A 16,844-nucleotide genomic window follows, 5' to 3' on the forward strand; every position below is an offset into this window, starting at 1 on the left:
AAGGCATATAAGCTTGCAGTGTCCAGCAGACATAACTGGACACTGCAAGAGGGAGGTTCCTAGGGTTGTGTCTGGGACTGGAGATATTGGCTAGTGTCATTCAGTTGCACAATCCAAGCAGCTTACATGCCAGAGGCTGTGCGTGAACAGTCCAGGAGTGGGGGTTCTCACAGCAGAGCAGGGTAAAGTTGGCTCCAAGAGTCAAGGATTGGAGTGATCTAGCAGATCACCGGTCCAGATAACACCAGGGGAACATCACAGTAGCATCTTCACTAAGTGCTACGGTAGCACAGCTGCAGCACTGTTTAAGTGTAGACAAGGCCTCATTCTTTAAATGGCTTCATGTAAATGTGATCCTTTACTAAATAGTGAAATGCATATCTTTAAAGACCCATCCTTAAAACCCCACAGAAATAACACATAATCAAGGTGTTGGTACTTAGAAATAAGAACTGTCCTATGTGTCAAGCTAAACTCATTTGCATTCTGATTTAAAAGATAATGCAAAACAAACAAATCTCTGCTGTAAATTACGAAAATGGGCTATTGTTTTTCTAAATGAGATCTTTGGATGGAGGAACTGGCTCAGATCAAATAAGAATGAACTCGATCCCTTGCCCCAGACTGAAGCTGAACTCAGTCCCAGCAACCTGAATTTTAACTATTTCTGAGGCTGAGAAGTGCTACCGTATTTTTTTGGTATGCTTCTTTGTTTTCGTTTTCAACATCCCGCACTTCGTGCTTTGGACAGGCCCAGAAGGAGAAATACCAAATTATTATAGCAAATAATACTCCTGAAATGGAATCATATAGCTCTTTCCAATCAAGAGTCTCAGAACACTTTACAAATGTGGGTAAGTGCCATTATCTCCATTGTAGAAATGGGGAAACTGATGCACGGAACAGTTCAGTGCCTTGCCCGAGGTCACACAGCTGGGGGGGAATTTCAAAAAGCATTGGCATTGGACTAACTGCTCTCACTGGAGCCAATGCAGTTTTACTATTGATTTCAATAGGAGAAGAATTATGCCACTTCTGAGTACTTAAAAATATCACTCAAAGTTTGTGGAAGAGCCTGAAGCAGAGCCCAGGAGGACAATGCCAGCAGCCAAATGCATGGAGCGTGGCCACTCAGCCAAAAGTAGAAAGCACTGGAAGTCAGAGCAGAAATGCTATTTTGCAAGATTTCAGATAAATAGGGCTCAGAGAAGATTCTTCACTCATGAGCTATATATTGGCTGGGTATGCTGCTAAAATTGTAAAGACAATATTTATAGTTATATATTTCATTAATTTGACATTATCACCTTGATACCTGGGCATATTATACAAACTTTGAGAGAAAACTAAAATTGCCAACAACTGGTAACAAGCCAAATTAGGCCTTTCTGCCCCCAAACAGTTTTGGCCTACAAGGGAGGTGTTTACCAATTGAGGGGTTATATGGGACAAATCAGAGAAAGGAGGCAAAGGATGCTAAGGAGAAACATCCAAGGGCCAACAGAGAGAAAAAGCACACAGGCAGCTTCTCAAGGGGTGCTTCCATTTGGCTAACTTGGAGAATATGCTATCACCTCATGAATTGGCCCCCTAGGCCCCTATGTCCTAGAGGTCCCTGGATAGAACTCCTGCTCCATGGCACATTGTGTCTGATGGTCCCTTGGATGGGACTCTACGGCACTGTATCCAATGTGCCTTGGATGGGTACCCTGGCCACAGAGCCATTAGCGTAGATCCTCACAGCTCTTCAGCACTGACCATTCTGACTTTCTCTGTGGCCCAATGAAGATTTAATTATTTATATAAAATGGAACAGCTTCAATAGGAGAGGTTGAGAGGGCCCACCCCAAAGCACCCCATAGGCCAGCGGTTAGGGCACTCTCCTGGGAAGCAGAAGACCTGGGTTTAACTCCTTGCTTCAAATCAGGCAGAGTGGGGATTCAAACATGCATCTCCCACATCGGTCCCAACCACAAGGATTATTGTTTGTCCTGCCCAGAATGCCAATTAGTGGGCCCCTTGGTCCTGCTCCCAGTCCCACTAGTGGGCATCCCATTTGTGTGGATCAGGGTAGGCCTTGTTGGACCCTGTGATGGGGTGTACCTACTCTGCCCTAGCCCAGAAAGGGTTAACTGTTCATTGCAGGCCGAGGAGGCCACATCCGTCCGCCTCTGCTGGGCACGCTCAGCCTGGAGACAGGGTATAAAAGGAAGCATCCAGCTCAGTCTGGCAGGCTGCTGAAGGGGGAAGGATGCAGGCTGCAAACTCTCTCCCGACCACACAGCCAAGATGCATCGAGCCCCAGACAGAATCCAGGCTGCCTGTGGAACCCAGAGAGGGGACCAAGCCATCAGGAGCTGCACCGGCTGAGGACCCCAGAGACCCAGGGGAATTGTGGATCACCGCTGTGGAAAACAGGGGAGGAAGTAGTCCAGGGGACTTAGGGCTTGTCTACATTTACCGGAGGATCGATGCTGTGGCGATTGATGCATCAGCGGTCCATTTAGCGGGTCTAGTGAAGACCCGCTAAATCGACCGCTGATTGCTCTCCCGTAGACACCTGTACTCCAGCTGATTGAGAAGAGTAAGGGGAGTCGACGGGAGAGCATCTCCCATCGACATCGCATAGTGCGCACAGCCACAGTAAGTAGCTCTAAGCTACATCGATTTGAGTTATGCTATTCACATAACTCAAATTGCATAGATTAGATTGACTTTTCCCTTTAGTATAGACAAGGCCTCTGACATTGCTCCAGGTGGAGAACCAGGGAACAGGTTAGTGTGTTTCTGGGGGATCCCCACTGACTTAGTGGTGAGCACCCTGGCCACTGCCAGGGCCCTGGGTTAGGACTCAGAGAAGCAGGGAGGGCCCAAATCCTCCTACCTCAGGTGCCACACTAGGTGGCACCCCACTTCCCCAACAGCCCAATAGGCCAACACAGCCCCATGGAGGTGGATGACTTTATTGACTCCAGCCAGTAGGCCACACAGCCCCACGGAGATGGGCAGCTTTATTGACTCTGGCCATACAGGCCATACTACCACGCATTATAATCCGGGTCACCAGCATAGGACCTAACTAGCTGTGGTATAGCCTTTCTCTTTCTTTTAACCATACATGACCTGACACCCCATGACGGGGTGCACCTACTCCATGACAGATCCCTAGAACTAGACAGATCCATAGAATCAAGTGGATGTTGATTTATTTTAGTAATTGTAGACTACACCACCCAGTACCCAGAGGCTGTGGCATGCACTCTATACCACACAGGCAATAGTTACTGGATTACTGAAAGCGTTCTCCCATGTAGAGATCCGAAGAGTCATCTTGTCAGATCAGGGTACGGCCTTCATAAGTCATTACTTATATACAGGGTTTACTGTGGTACTCCAGCGCACGCACTGTATTTCCGAGCCATGCCACCTTCTTAATTTTTTTTTTAAATGACTAGTTAGGCTCACCAAGTTGCACAATATTATTAATTTCCTGCATTAGATGCACAACAAATGGTATAGTATAGTATATATGCTGCACCCAATTGCCTGAGAAACATTATTATGTCATGAATTACAGTATTTACAAATATATCATTAATTTTAAAATTTGTGCAATGGAGTGCATATTACTAATAATGCCTTTTGCTGGATGGTTAAAGTGCTAATTCCTCCTCCTTTTTTAATGGCTTGACCTAATTTATTAGTTAGTGAATTAATTAAGTGATGGGCACAGCAGGCAGTAACTCAAGGTGGGAGGGCAAGGGAGAAGAGAAGAGAAGAGAAGAGAAGAGAAGAGAAGAGAAGAGAAGAGAAGAGAAGAGAAGAGAAGAGCCCCAGGATGATCCAGGGTGAATCGCAGAGGATTGCAACGGAGAATAAAAGACCAAGCACTTCAGTCAGACCCATCCCCACCCGTGGCTCAGTGGCATCGGGACGGGGGGGAAGTTACCCTGCTGGGAACTGGTTCTGCCTGATTGGCCCTTGCATCATGTTGTTGAAAGGAGCTGGTGGGGACCCACGGAGCCGCCTCCCTGGCCTGCTATTCACCCACCGTCCCTGGGAGCAGCAGTGCTGAGAAAAAGGCCCAGGGCTGCGGCGGGGCTGTTAGCTCCATGGCACTGCCCACTCGTGCTGAGATTCAGCCTTGTCCCCCCCCAGTCCCAAGATACACAGACCAGAGCACCCTGCCCCTGATGCCACCTACCCATTGGCTGCAGCAGTACCACAAATTCCTCCCCCTTCCCTTTAAAGAAAGAACTAGTCACCCTGACACAGCTCAGGGTGGACACAGTTATCCTGGGCTGGGGGCCGCAGGCCACCTGGTTGCGGGCAGTGCTGCTCCTGAGCAGCTGTTGTTAGCCAATGGAAATGTCCCTTCATCTTACCTTAATCTGTCCCAGTTAGCAGCCACAAATCCAATATAACCAGTGTGCAGAAGAAACCGGTGCTGGGGGTGCTGCCACACGCCTTGGCTTGAAGTGGTTTCCATTATATACAGCATTTACAGTTTCGTTCAATGGCTCAGCACCTCCACTCTACAAATTGTTCCAATGCCACTGTCTACAGTGTTAACACAAATTGTCATAACAGCTTATAAAAGCAGTGCCCACAACTACAAAAATGTAAATTGATAATCTTTAAAAATGCTTAAAAATAAACATCAATATTAGCTGTTGAAATTATTTAAAACATAAAAATTGACTTCTGCCAAGTCTATCTGAGGGGCTTGCCATTTGCCTTTCAATAGGGCCTCCAGTACTGCTCAAGTTTCCTGTTCTAGTAGTTTGATTGCCTTACACAAGGCTGCAAGGTCACTTCTCTGCCTAGCAGCTTCAGGCTCTTCACATTTTCAATCAATATATGCCCTTTTCTTTTCTCCCGCGGTGTACACACTGACAAGCCACGTAGTGCGCAGAAACTGCACAGTTGCAGCGCTGTTTAAAAAACAACAACAACAACAACAAAACCCACATACCCCGATGAGAGGCATACAGCTTTCTGCGCTGGGGCTAGAGTGCCACAGTGCCAGTGTAGGCACCCTGGTCGATTACAGTGCTGTGATTGGCCTCCGGGAGGTGTCCCACAATGCCTGTTCTCACCTCTCTGGTCATCGGTTTGAACTCTACTGTCCTGCCCTCAGGTGAACAACCGTGAGCCCCACCCCTTAAATTCCTTGGGAATTTTGAAAGTCCCCTTCCCGTTTGCTCAGGGATGCATGCAGTAGCCTCAGCACATTTTTCCAAGTGACTATGCCTGCTCCACAAACCAGGCAATCCCCCGTTTGGAGTAATGCCAAGCTGCTGGACCTCATCAGCATTTGGGAAGAGGAGGTTGTGCAGTCCCAGATGCATTCCGGCCATAGGAATTATGATACCTATGGACACATTTCACGATGCATGACAGAATGTGTCCCGGCCATGGCCCCTCTGCAGTGGAGGGTCAAAGTGAAGGAGCTGCAGAACGCCTACCACAAGGCACGGGAGGCAAACCACCGCTCTGGTGCTGTGCCCATGAGCTGACGGTTCTACAAAGAGCTGGACGTGATACTCGGTGTCTGGTACCACTGACAGCCTGGCCATTGGCCACCTCCACTGCGAAGGCCACTGTGGATTCTTCGGTGGCTCACATGCCAGTCGAGAGTGGACTGAGCCAGGAGGAGGAAATCTCGGACGAGGATGTGGAGGGTGAGGGGGACCCAGAGGCACAGGATAACTTGGAGGTCAGAGATGCATGCACTCAGGAGCTCTTCTTTACCCCAGAGGAGGCTAGCCAGTCACAGCTGTTGGAGCTTGGCGAAGCGCAAACAGGAGAGGAGGCCCCTGGTAAGTGGCTTTGATTTTGGATATCGCTGAAGCAAGTTGAAACAAGCTTGTGTCTGTATGATGCGCATACCACCACATGCCCAGTCTGAGCGGCGGAACAGGGTGTTGATCGATTCCCTCACTTCACGGAAATCTGCCTCAGATCTCCACAAAACTCTCATGGAGATACTGGCAATCTGCTGCTGCAGGTTCTTTGGCAGAGCTGCTTTGTTTCTTACCCCATTAAGGGTAACTTTCCCGCACCACTCTGCCATCACTGAAGGGGGGTGGGGGAAATCATTGCTGCACACAGGCAAGGTGTATAAGGGCCAGGGCGGAAGCTCTCCAGACCCTCCCTTGGAGAAGGGAGAAGACCCTCCCTTGATTCCCTGCTCACTTTCAGCCGTGAGATATCTTCCATAATGAACACAGCCTGTGGAAAATGTGGGGAGGATAATGATTATAAGGCCCCCCCTACAGTGCTGGCTCTCCCCAAGAGCCAAGTGCCCAGTACAGTCCTGAAACAGTGATTCCCCTGCCCCTGCGGTTATTCAGCATTTTGGGGGTCTTGTGGCTCATGTGTGCTTGCCTAGGGTCAGCCAGTTAGTGACAGGTATGTGAATAGTGGCTGTGTTTTAAATCACTGAATCAGTGTCTCTCTGTTGTAAACAATACTACTTCGGTAAAATGTGCATTTTGGCTTCACAGATATGAGCTTGGGAGCCCAGCCTCCCTCTTTGTTAGCGCTGGCTGAACAGAATTAGAAAGCAGTCATGAAGAACTAAAGAGGACTTTCTGTGTGAGGTCATGATGCACTTCATGGCCGAAAAGCAAGAACTGAAGGAGTGGCGGGACAGCGAGAAGAGGGACCAAAAGGAGAATGCAGCGCGCCGGAACAAAGCCACAGAGCGGCTCTTAAAAGTTATGGCACGCCAGGCAGACCCGCTCCAGGTGCTACTAGCACTACAAACTGAGCAGCAACGTGCCTGCCCTCCCCTGCAGCCGCTGTCGCAAAATTCGTTCCCATTCGTCCCCTAGACACCACCAACACACTCTGATCAACCTCCTGGCTCCAGTGTATATCTGTGGCATTCCACTCCTCCCTCCTCACAGTCCAGCCCTGCGGACTCCCAGTACCCACTGCACTCAACACCCGTCCCTCTGCAGTTTAGCCCTGCTGAAGTACAGTACCTGCTGCACTGTACTCCAAAGGACAAGGTTGTATATGATACCTGGACATACACAAATCTTTAACCATTCCGGGACCCCACCTCCTCCTGGGACTCTCCCTTCCCCCATCCTCCACAGTGCTGATGTGTTTTTTTGTTTGTCTCTCTCCTCCGGTTATTGTTTTTTAATAAAAGAATCATTTTGGTTTGAAAGCCATCTTCATTCCATTCACTGAAAGCAAACAGAGCCCTGCAAAGCAACAGGCAATTTTCTTAAACCTTCTTAGTGCATCGTCTCCTAGCATTACAATCACTGCACTCCGGAGCATAGCAACACATATTAATGGATTTCAGCTTCAAATTGCTGCCTCAAGGCATCCCTGATCCTTATGGCCCCACACCGCACCCCTCTAATAGTCCTGGTCTCTGGCTGTTCAAATTCAGCCTCCAGGCGCTGAGCTTCAGCATTCCAGCCCTAAGTGAAGCTTTCACCCTTCCCTTCATAAATATTATGGAGCGTACAGCACGCTGCTATAAGCATAGGAATATTGTCATCAGCCAGGTCCAGCCTCTCAAAAAGGCAGTGCCAGCAGGCTTTTAAGCGGCCAAAAGCACACTCAACAGTTGTTCTGCACTTGCTCAGCTTGTTGAACCGCTCCTTGCTGCTGTCAAGGTAGCCCGTGTATGGCTTCATAAGCCACGGCATTAAGGGGTTAGGCAGGGTCTCCCAGGATTACAATGGGCATTTTGACACCACTGTGGCTCTTTTGGGTAATGTTGATTGCTAATTTGGCTCCTGAACCACTGAGGTCTGAGTATCACTGCTTTACACTTCTCCTATCCATTGATGCCCAAGTAGCTTCACTAATCCATTCTTCCCTTTTGGATTTTGTTATTAGAACTGCCTTTGCACTTTCTTGATAGAACTCTTTGATGTTTCCTTATTGAATATCAGTGTGAGGAATAGGATGCTGGTAAAAATATTCAGCTCCCTTGTGGAAACCTGTTATCTTCTGTCTGCTTTCTTGGCGGTGTCAGAGACAAGCTGGTGTATGCCAGATTGATTTGGTGGGTTTCAGCAGCCCATCCCTGACTGGCATAGCCAATCTCCCTGGAGCTGTAGAGTGGAGAATGTCCGGGAGTTTATGTTATACAGGGGAGCAGCTCTGGGAGGGGTAGTGTGTGGGTGTCTGGAATCTGGGGGTAGTGCCAAGGGGCATGGGTGGTGTCTGGATATATGTCTGCAATGGTGGGGCAGCTTGGAGGATGGTGTCTACAATGGTGGGGCAGCTCTGTGGAGGTGGGCATGGGCAGCAGTTATTGAAGGCCAGGGCAGGCTAAGCCTCCCTTGACACAGGCCGTGGCCCCACTGCTCATGTTCCCCCAGGAGGCCTGGCCCTGCCTTCCTCCCTGCTCTAAAATCATAGAGCTAGAAGGGATCTAGAGAGGTCATCTAGTCCAGTCCCCTGCACTCATGGCAAGACTAAGTACTTTACTCTGAAGCCAGCCCAGCATGGGCTCAGTCCATGCTGGTGGCCTTGGGTCTCCACTAGTCACAGGGTGGGAGGGACGGCCAGCAGACTAGACTCCCCAAAGGGGGGTTCACTCACCACCGATGGTGGTGCAGAGGTGTAACAGAGTCACACTCACCTCTCACGAGTACCGCCTGGCTAAGTGCACGTGTCTTCACTCTCTCTCTACCTGTTTGCGGTGTGTCTTCAGTGTCTCAGCCCTCCAGCCAAGGTTCACACACTCTGTCTGTGTGATAAAAGCTAAGCAAACCCCTTCCGGGCTATAAGGCCCACAGGGGGCCTATTTCAGCACTCTCTAAGATCCTTCGATCTGCAGCCATGTCCTGGAGCTCACTTTTCAATCAGTCCTGCAGGGCCTATCACAGTACCCTGATCCAAACTGTCTCTCAGCCCCTTCTGGGCTCTCTCAAGTTGACTCTGCTCTTTAAGCAGTCCCAGCTCTGGTGTGAGGCCATGTCCCCCAGGGCTCTCTCCTTGGAGACTCTTCACCTCTCTGGGCCTTTCTAGTCCCAGCTCTTCAGCTGGACCACTAAAAGAGATCAGTTCCCCTTCTAGGGTGTAACAAAATCCAGGCCACTTTCCCATTGGCTGGTGGCAGGGACCCAGGTCTGTCCTCTACTCCAGTCCCAGCCCAGGGACCCTATACATAGCAGCCACCCACCATGTCCCTTTAAATACACTGCATTGTTGCTACAATCCCCTGGGCCACCTCCATGGCTCCAGCACAGTCTTCACCCTTACTCCGGGCTTTGTCTGGGTGGAGTCCCAGGAGCCAGCCCAGAGCCATCCACACCCCTCCACCTCTGCCACTGCAGCTCTACTTATACTAGCCTGCTGGGTCCTGATTGGCTGCTTCCCACACAGCTGGTCTAGACAGCATGGAGGACCTCTCTACTTCCCTTTTCTGGGGCAGGGTGTGGCAGGGCCACCAGGCCTCCAGAAGGGGGCTTCAGGGCCTAGTCCACCCCATCACAGGGTGTCTGGGTTGGGGGGGCAATGCCACAGTGTGTGGGGATGAGTGTGTCTGGGATGGGGGGGCAGCTCAGGGCGGGGTTCTGGGATGGAGGGCAGGGTTAGGGTTGCCAGGTGTCTGGTTTTCGACTGGAACGCCTGGTCAAAAAGGGACCCTGGCAGCTCCAGTAAGCACCGCTGACTGGGCCATTAAAAGTCTGGTTGGTGGCGCAGGCAGGCTCCCTACGCGGCTCTGCATGGCTCCCAGAAAGCTGCCGGAATGGGGCAGCTCCGGAGTGTGATGGGAGGTGTCAGGGGTAGCTCTGTGTGTGGGGGATGTGTCTGGGAAGGGATGGGATGCGGGGGCAGCCTGGGGTTGTGTGTGTGTGTCTGAGATGGGTGGCTGGTGGGGGCAGCTCCTGGGCATGTGGGGATGTGTGTGGATGGATGGGGGTACTGAGAAGGGAAAGCTTAAAGCTTGTGTGTGTGTGTCTGATGGGATGGGGGGCAGCTCTGGGGTGTGTGTGTGTGTGTGTGTGTCTGGGATGGGCTGGGAGGCAGCTCCAGGATATGAGAGAGAGAGAGAGAGAGTGTGTGTGTGTGTGGGCAGGGTGGCAGCTTTGGGGTGAGGCTAGGCTGGGCAGGGGGATAGCTCCTGGGTAGGGCTGGGCCAGGATATTTGCTCTTGTGTGTCTGTCGCTCTCCCTGCATGAAGCAGCTGCCTTGGCCACTTCCTCCCAGGCTTGCGGCATTCTCAGCAGTTCCCCTTCCTGGAGCCGGACGTTCCACTCCTGCTGGCCAGTCCTTATCACCCACCCGCAGCACCCTGCATATGCCCTTCAGGATGCCGGAGCTCATCTCCGTCCAAGACTTCATCTCCCAGACACTGGAGGATCTGAGCTCCCCAACCACCTCCTCCTTCACCAGCCACATGAGCAAGTGCCGAGGCACCGTCTGCAGCCTGGAGGAGGTGAGGGGGCTGGGGAGGTTCTGCAGCCCACAGGCTGGAGCCGGGGAAGAGGGTGCAACGGTGGACAAAGTCCCATTTCCCTGCCCTCTCCTGCCTTGGAGCACAAACAGCTGGTGGGGTTTGCCAGGGCTCAGCTTATTGCTGTACTTTGTCTGCTGCTGTCTCCAGCCATCTCTCACCTCCCCACCCTTCAGACCTTGACTTCCTCTTGTACAATCTGCTTGCGACTGCCTGCTGCTTCCCCATTCAGTTTTTCCGTTGTGAGGCTTGAACTGAATGTCCTGGCCCCACGGAGTCCCTGAGAAAGTTGCTGTGTAATAAGGTTTAGCAGCCTGCCCTGGGTCCAACTCTGCGCAGACTAATGGATACAATTAAAGTTGGATACAGGGAAGCAGTAATTTGAAGGAAGATGAGACCACAGTCATTACAGGGAGGTATTTGAACCATTGTAGTAAAGGCTGTAACTTACTATTTAACAGACAAGTTTTCTAAGAGCTTTTCTTCACCACAGATGTAGAACCATAGAATTATAGGGTTAAAATGGATTGCAAGGGCCATCTAGTCCAGGGGTTCACACAACACATTTTTTAGTGGCCTCAGAGTGTGGTCACCAACTCTTGCTAGTGGCTGCACTGACAATTTTTCCTAAAATACTTAATTAACTTTAGGAAAAACAAATAAATATGTGCATATACATGTCTAAATCCTTGTCATTTATTTATATAGGATTTTTTTCAGACTCAGTAATGAAAATAATGTGCAGTTGTCTCTATTCTTAACTGGACCTAAACAGAACAGAAACACAAATAAGGTGCTCTGCATGTTCTTGTCTTTTTGTTGGTGTTGCTTCTTTTGCTTTTTTTAAACTTGCTAGATGGTAAGTCTGCCGCTGTGAAAAGTGATATTTGTATGTTTGTTAATATCACTTTTCACAGCAGATTTACTCAGCCCCGACAAGCCCTGGGACAAATTAAGCCCTGGATGGGGAGGTAGGCAGGGAAGCTGCAGGGCCCAGGGACAATGGCATGGGTGGTGAGCCTGGGACCAGAGCCAGCTACCGCGTGGATGAAGCCCGAAGCCCTGTGGCCAAAGCTTCCCCTACCCCACCCCGGGAAAGTGGGGAATTCATCAGCTGACTGCATCTCCAGTGTTTATGTCACTGGAGGAGGGGGGGCAGGGCCCATCGCCGCTGGTGCCCCTGGGAGAGGGGCCACTGCTCCCCCCTGCCCAATCACAGCCCAGGAGGCTGTGGCCGCAAGAAAAGCCCCTGATGACCGCATGCAGCCATGGTAGCCGCATTTGAGAAATGCTGAATTCTAGTCTAACCTCTTGCAAAGATTCAGGATCTGTTGTGTCTACACCATCCAACACAGAATCACAGATGTAAACCTCCTTTTGTAAACCTCCCGCGAAGGAGATTCAACAACCTCCATAGACGTTTGTTCCATTGTCCGACTGTTCTTACAGGTAGGAAATTTTTCCTGAGATTCAGTCTAAATCTGCTGAGCTGTAGTTTGAACCCATTGTCTCTTGTCGTGCCCTCTGTGGCAAGGGAGAACAGCTTTTGTCCAGCTTTTTATGGCAGCCTTTTAAGTATTTGAAGACCGCTATCATATCCCCCTTTAATCTCCTCGTTTCCAAACTAGCTGTCAGCCTTTGCTCATATGGCTGCATTCCATCTCTCTGATCATCTTTGGCGCTCGCTTCTGGATTCTTTCTAGTTCCTCTTCATCCTTTTTATACATTAGTGACCAAAACTGGACACAGTGCTCCAGCTGAGGCCAATCGGCGCTGAGCAGAGCGGTACCATCACCTCCCATAATTTGCATGCTATGCCTCTGTGAATGGAGCCCAAAATTATATTTGTGGACTCAGGTTGAGGTTGTGAGCCACCACAACTCCCAGATTCTTCTCAGTCGTGCTGCTGCCAAGCCAGTTTTCCCCCATTCTGTATTTGTGCATTTGTTTTTTCTTCCCTAAGTGGGTATTCACCCACGAAAGCTTATGCTCCAATAAGTCTGTTAGTCTATAAGATGCCACAGGACTCTTTGCTGCTTTTACAGATCCAGACTAACATGGCTACCCCTCTGATACTTGACACCTTACATTTGTCTTTGCTGAATTTCACTTTTGTTGTCTATAGCCCAGTTCTCCAATTTATCAAGATCCCGCTGAATCTTAGCTCTATCCTCCAAAGCGTTGGAAACCCCCCCGTGTTGTGGTGCCTGCAGATTTGATCAGGAGGCTCTCTAGTCCTCTCATTGACACCACCTGCGTAGCCATGTATTTACTTCCCCACTTTGACACTCCCTACCCTGGCCTTTTCCTTCAAAAGGGAGGATGGACGAGAACACCACTTTCAGCCCAAGCTCTTTTATCCTTCTTCCCAGAGCCATGTAGGGTTGCCAACTTTCAAATTGCAAAAAACCAAACACCCTTGCCCTGCCCCTTCCTGAGGCCCCACCCCTTCTTTGAGGCCCTGCCCCCACTCACTCCATTCCCCCTCCCTAGGGTGACCAGATATCCCAATTTTATAGGGACAGTCCCAATATTTGAGGCTTTGTCTTCTATGGGTGCCTATTACCCCCCACCCCGGTCCCGATTTTTCACACTTGCTCTCTGGTCACCCTACCCCTCCCGCCATGGCTTACTCTCCCCCACCCTCACTCACTTTCACTGGGTTGGGGTGGGGTGGGGGCGGGGATGAAGGATCCAGTTGGGGACATGGGCTCTGGAGTGGTGTCAGGGATGTGGGTTTTGGGCTGTGGCTGGGGGCTCTGGGGTGCAGGATGGGGCTCAGGGCTGGGACAGGGTGTTGGGGTGCAGGAGGGAGTGTGGGGTGTGGCTGGGGGCTCTGGGGTGGAGCCGGGAATGAGGGGTTTGGGGTGCAGGAAGAGGGTCTGGGCTGGTGCTGAGGGGTTTAGACTGCAGGAGTGGGCTCAGGGCTGGGACAGGGGGACTGGGTGCAGGAGGGGGTGTTGGCTCTGGGGTGCAGCTGGGGGATGAAGGGTTTGGGGTGCAGGATGGGGCTCAGGGGCTGGGACAGGGTGTTGGGGTAAGGGCTTCAGGAGGGAGTTTGGGTGCAGAAGGGGGCTCAGGGCTGGGGTTCAGGAGGGGGTGTGTGGTATGGGCACTGGGAGGGAGTTTGGATGCAAAAGAGGTTCCAACCTGAGGAAGGGGTTGGGAGGAGGTTCAGGGTGCAGGCTCCAACCAGGTGGTGCTTACCTCAGGTGGCTCCCAGTCCACAGTGCAACGGGGCTAAGGCAGGCTCCCTGCCTGCCCTGGCTCCGCATGGGTCCCAGAAGCAGCCGGCATGTCCAACTTCTAGGCGCAGGGGTGGCCAGGTGGCTCTGCGCGGTGCCTGCACCTGTGCCTATAGATGCCCCCCCGCAGCTCCCATTGGCCACAGATCCCAGCCTATGAGAGTTGTGGAGACCACGCTCGGTGTGGGGGCAGCGTGTAAAGCTTCCCCGACTGCCCCTGCACCTAGTGGCCTAAGGGACATGCTGGCCACTTCCAGGATCCACATGGAGCCACGGCAGGCAGGGAGCCTGCCTTAGGCCCACTGACTGGACTTTTAGAGCCTGGTCAGCAGTATCGTCTGGAGCCGCCAGGGTCCCTTTTTGACCAGGCGTTCCAGTCAAGAACCGGATGCCTGGCAACCCTAGAGCTATGTAATCTGCAGTGATCTGCTCAAGGTCATTCTTGGCACTATTGCTGGTGCCTATGTGGATAAGTAGGAAGGAGCAGTGGTCCAAGGACTTGAGGAGTCTCGACAGACTCTTTGTCACATCCTGTACTCTAGCTCCAGACAAACAGCACACACTTTTTGGGATTCCCAGTCTGGGTGGTAGATAGATAACTCTGTCTCCCTTAGGAGGGAGTCCCCGACCACCACCATGCTCCTCCTCCTCTTGGGAGTGATGGTCATGGAAATCCCATGCCTAGGACAATGTATCCTATGGCTTCAGGTCAACGAGGTCTCCTTCTGACTCCTTCCTCAGATGATGTTTCCAAGGCACTCTCAACAGTAGTACCTGTACAGAGGGCCTAAAAGCAGTCGCTTACCTCGATCTGTGCTGGGGTATATAGGTTCTCCTCCTCCTTCTGGAAGTCACATGCTGATAACCTTCTTCCTTGTTCTTCAGTCCCCCCTGCACTGCCCTCTCAGATTCTTCAGCATGCTATGCCCGCAGTACCAAATCCTGACTTCTATCCAGGAAGTCTACATTTTCTCTGATGCAGTGTGCACACAGGGTCATTACTTGGGTCTCTACTCCTTTAACCTTTTCTTCCAGTATGGGGATCAGCTTGCACTTTGTACAGACAGTCACTTCTAAGCTCCAGGACAAAGACAAACATGGTACGTCCCATGCAAGTCACAAAAGCTGATACTACTCATATTTCCTACCTTGTAGTGGGAGGCATCAAGAGTCTCTTCAGATGCTGTAATTACTGCCTGCAGAAGCCTGAAAGGCAAAACTGTGTGTGGTCTTTCCCCCTAGGCAAACTCCCTCTGTTTGCTTCTCCTCTTTTCACTGCAAGTCAAGTGTTGCCCCAAGCTTGAGTTCTGTTCACACAAATGCAAAACACTTAACTTGAGCATTGTGATGCTGGTAACTGGACTTGGCTGGCCTGTCCAGGCCCATAGGCTATAGTCCAAGTTGGGCCTTGACTATACTTACAGCACTGCAGCGACTCAGTGCTTAGTGAAGTTGCTACCTATGCCGAGACGGGAGGGCTTCGCCCATTGGCACAGGTACTCCACCTCTCTGAGAGGTGGGAGATGTGTCGACAGGAGAAGCCCTCCCACAGACAGTGCTGTTCACATCGGGAGTTCGGATAGTATAACTGTGTCGGTCAGGGGTGTTTTGCACCCCCCTGAGCAACGTAGTTATAATGACGTACGTTTGTAGCATAGACTAGGGTTTACACACAATGCAGCAGCAGCTAATACAACCATTCTGTACAGCTCCCATGGTATTTGGCAGTGAGGCTGCTCACTTGAGCTCGGCTAACTCAAGAGGAAATCACTTATGTTAGTTAACACTACAGTAAAGACATAGCTTTGGTGTTAGGAAACCCATATGCTTAGATGGATTGGTTTGAAATTTGCTGTGCCCCAGGGAGGGAGCGCGGAATTTGGGATTGGAGGTTGTTTGAGGCAGGGGTTCTCCAGATACTCCCCCCAAAATAATGTGTCATCAATATTTTACTGTTTTTATTACTTTTTTGTGCACACTTGGCGCTCAGAGGATAGTACTGATCCTCTCAGACTCCCATCACCCACTGGGGTTTGATCTCAGAGGTACCCACTGGCCCTTTGGGAAAACAGACGCAATTCACTGTAAAAAGTTGGCTCTACAACGTGACTCAAACATTGACACGTGCAGAAGGACTGAGCCTGTGCTGCAAGCCAGCGCGTCGGACAGCCTAATATTGGAGTGAGTGGGTGGCTCAAGGTGCCATGCTCTGGCTGTTGACCCCGAGCATCCCCCACGTATTGCGAGTTTGAGTCCTGCCTTGGCAACTTTCAGAGTCTGTGGTGAGAACATCGGTTCCTCTTGCCTGTATTCCTTCTGGAAGGTTTGTTCTCTTCCTGGTTTAAGAGCAGATATTTCAAAGTTCTCTGAACAGATTCAGATGCATCCAATGAAGTGAGCTGTAGCTCACAAAAGCTTATGCTCAAATAAATTTGTTAGTCTCTAAGGTGCCACAAGTACTCCTTTTCTTTTTGCAAATACAGACTAACACGGCTGCTACTCTGAAACTTACTTTAGAAGTATTATCAAGGAAAGTAGCATTAATTAAATAGAAGGAAGATGAGACAGTATTATGGTAATATAATCACACCACATCCTTCCCAACAATTTCCTGACTAAGGGGGCTGATTATAACCAAAGAAAAGCAAGCAGCTGCAACTTTTATCAATGTCAGCAGGATAAGGGGTGTTGCTGAGCAACGGGAAATGAACCCAGAATAGTCAGCTGTACTCTAAGGACTGGTGTAAGGTCAAATGCTGTGACAGGATAGTGTCATCAGTCAAAACCATAACTTATATTTCTCATGAAAAACAAACACAGAAAACAAATTTCAGCTTTCTACAACAATTCATTGACACAAACCCAGGAATCGTATTTATCTATTTCACCATCAAAGTGATGTAGTTTCCATGACCTCCCCCCCCAGAGTAAGCCTCTTTGGCTTCATTGCTTCCTGGGACCCCAACTTCTGCAGTCAGCAGTGACTCTCAGCCAGCGTTGTAAAACAGAAGGGTTTTTAATCATCTGGAACACAGGATAGAACAGTTCTTTGTTAGCTGTAACTTTCTGGTTTCTATGCTAAGTACATCTTGGTCAGGCCCAGAGCCCTGGCTGTCCCCCAGAGACACAAACCAGGAGAGGATCCTGCTTCCAGCAGC

General features: G+C 50.5%; 1 protein-coding gene across 3 annotated transcripts in view; it reads left to right on the forward strand.

The window, feature by feature from the left end:
• Nucleotides 1–10,168: 10,168 nt before the first annotated feature.
• Nucleotides 10,169–16,844, forward strand: part of LOC119842208 (arf-GAP with SH3 domain, ANK repeat and PH domain-containing protein 2-like) — a 119,769-nt gene continuing 113,093 nt past the window's right edge. The window contains exon 1 of one of the 3 annotated variants that reach the window (XM_043496136.1): nt 10,169–10,423. In XM_043496136.1, coding sequence (XP_043352071.1) covers nt 10,286–10,423 — 138 coding nt within the window. In that variant the 5' untranslated portion in view covers nt 10,169–10,285. The remainder of the gene's footprint in view (nt 10,424–16,844) is intronic. The other 2 variants (XM_043496134.1, XM_038370105.2) reach the window with 2 other exon arrangements.

Source organism: Dermochelys coriacea, chromosome 13 (genome assembly GCF_009764565.3).
Source record: "Dermochelys coriacea isolate rDerCor1 chromosome 13, rDerCor1.pri.v4, whole genome shotgun sequence".
NCBI classification, from domain to species: Eukaryota; Metazoa; Chordata; order Testudines; family Dermochelyidae; genus Dermochelys; species Dermochelys coriacea.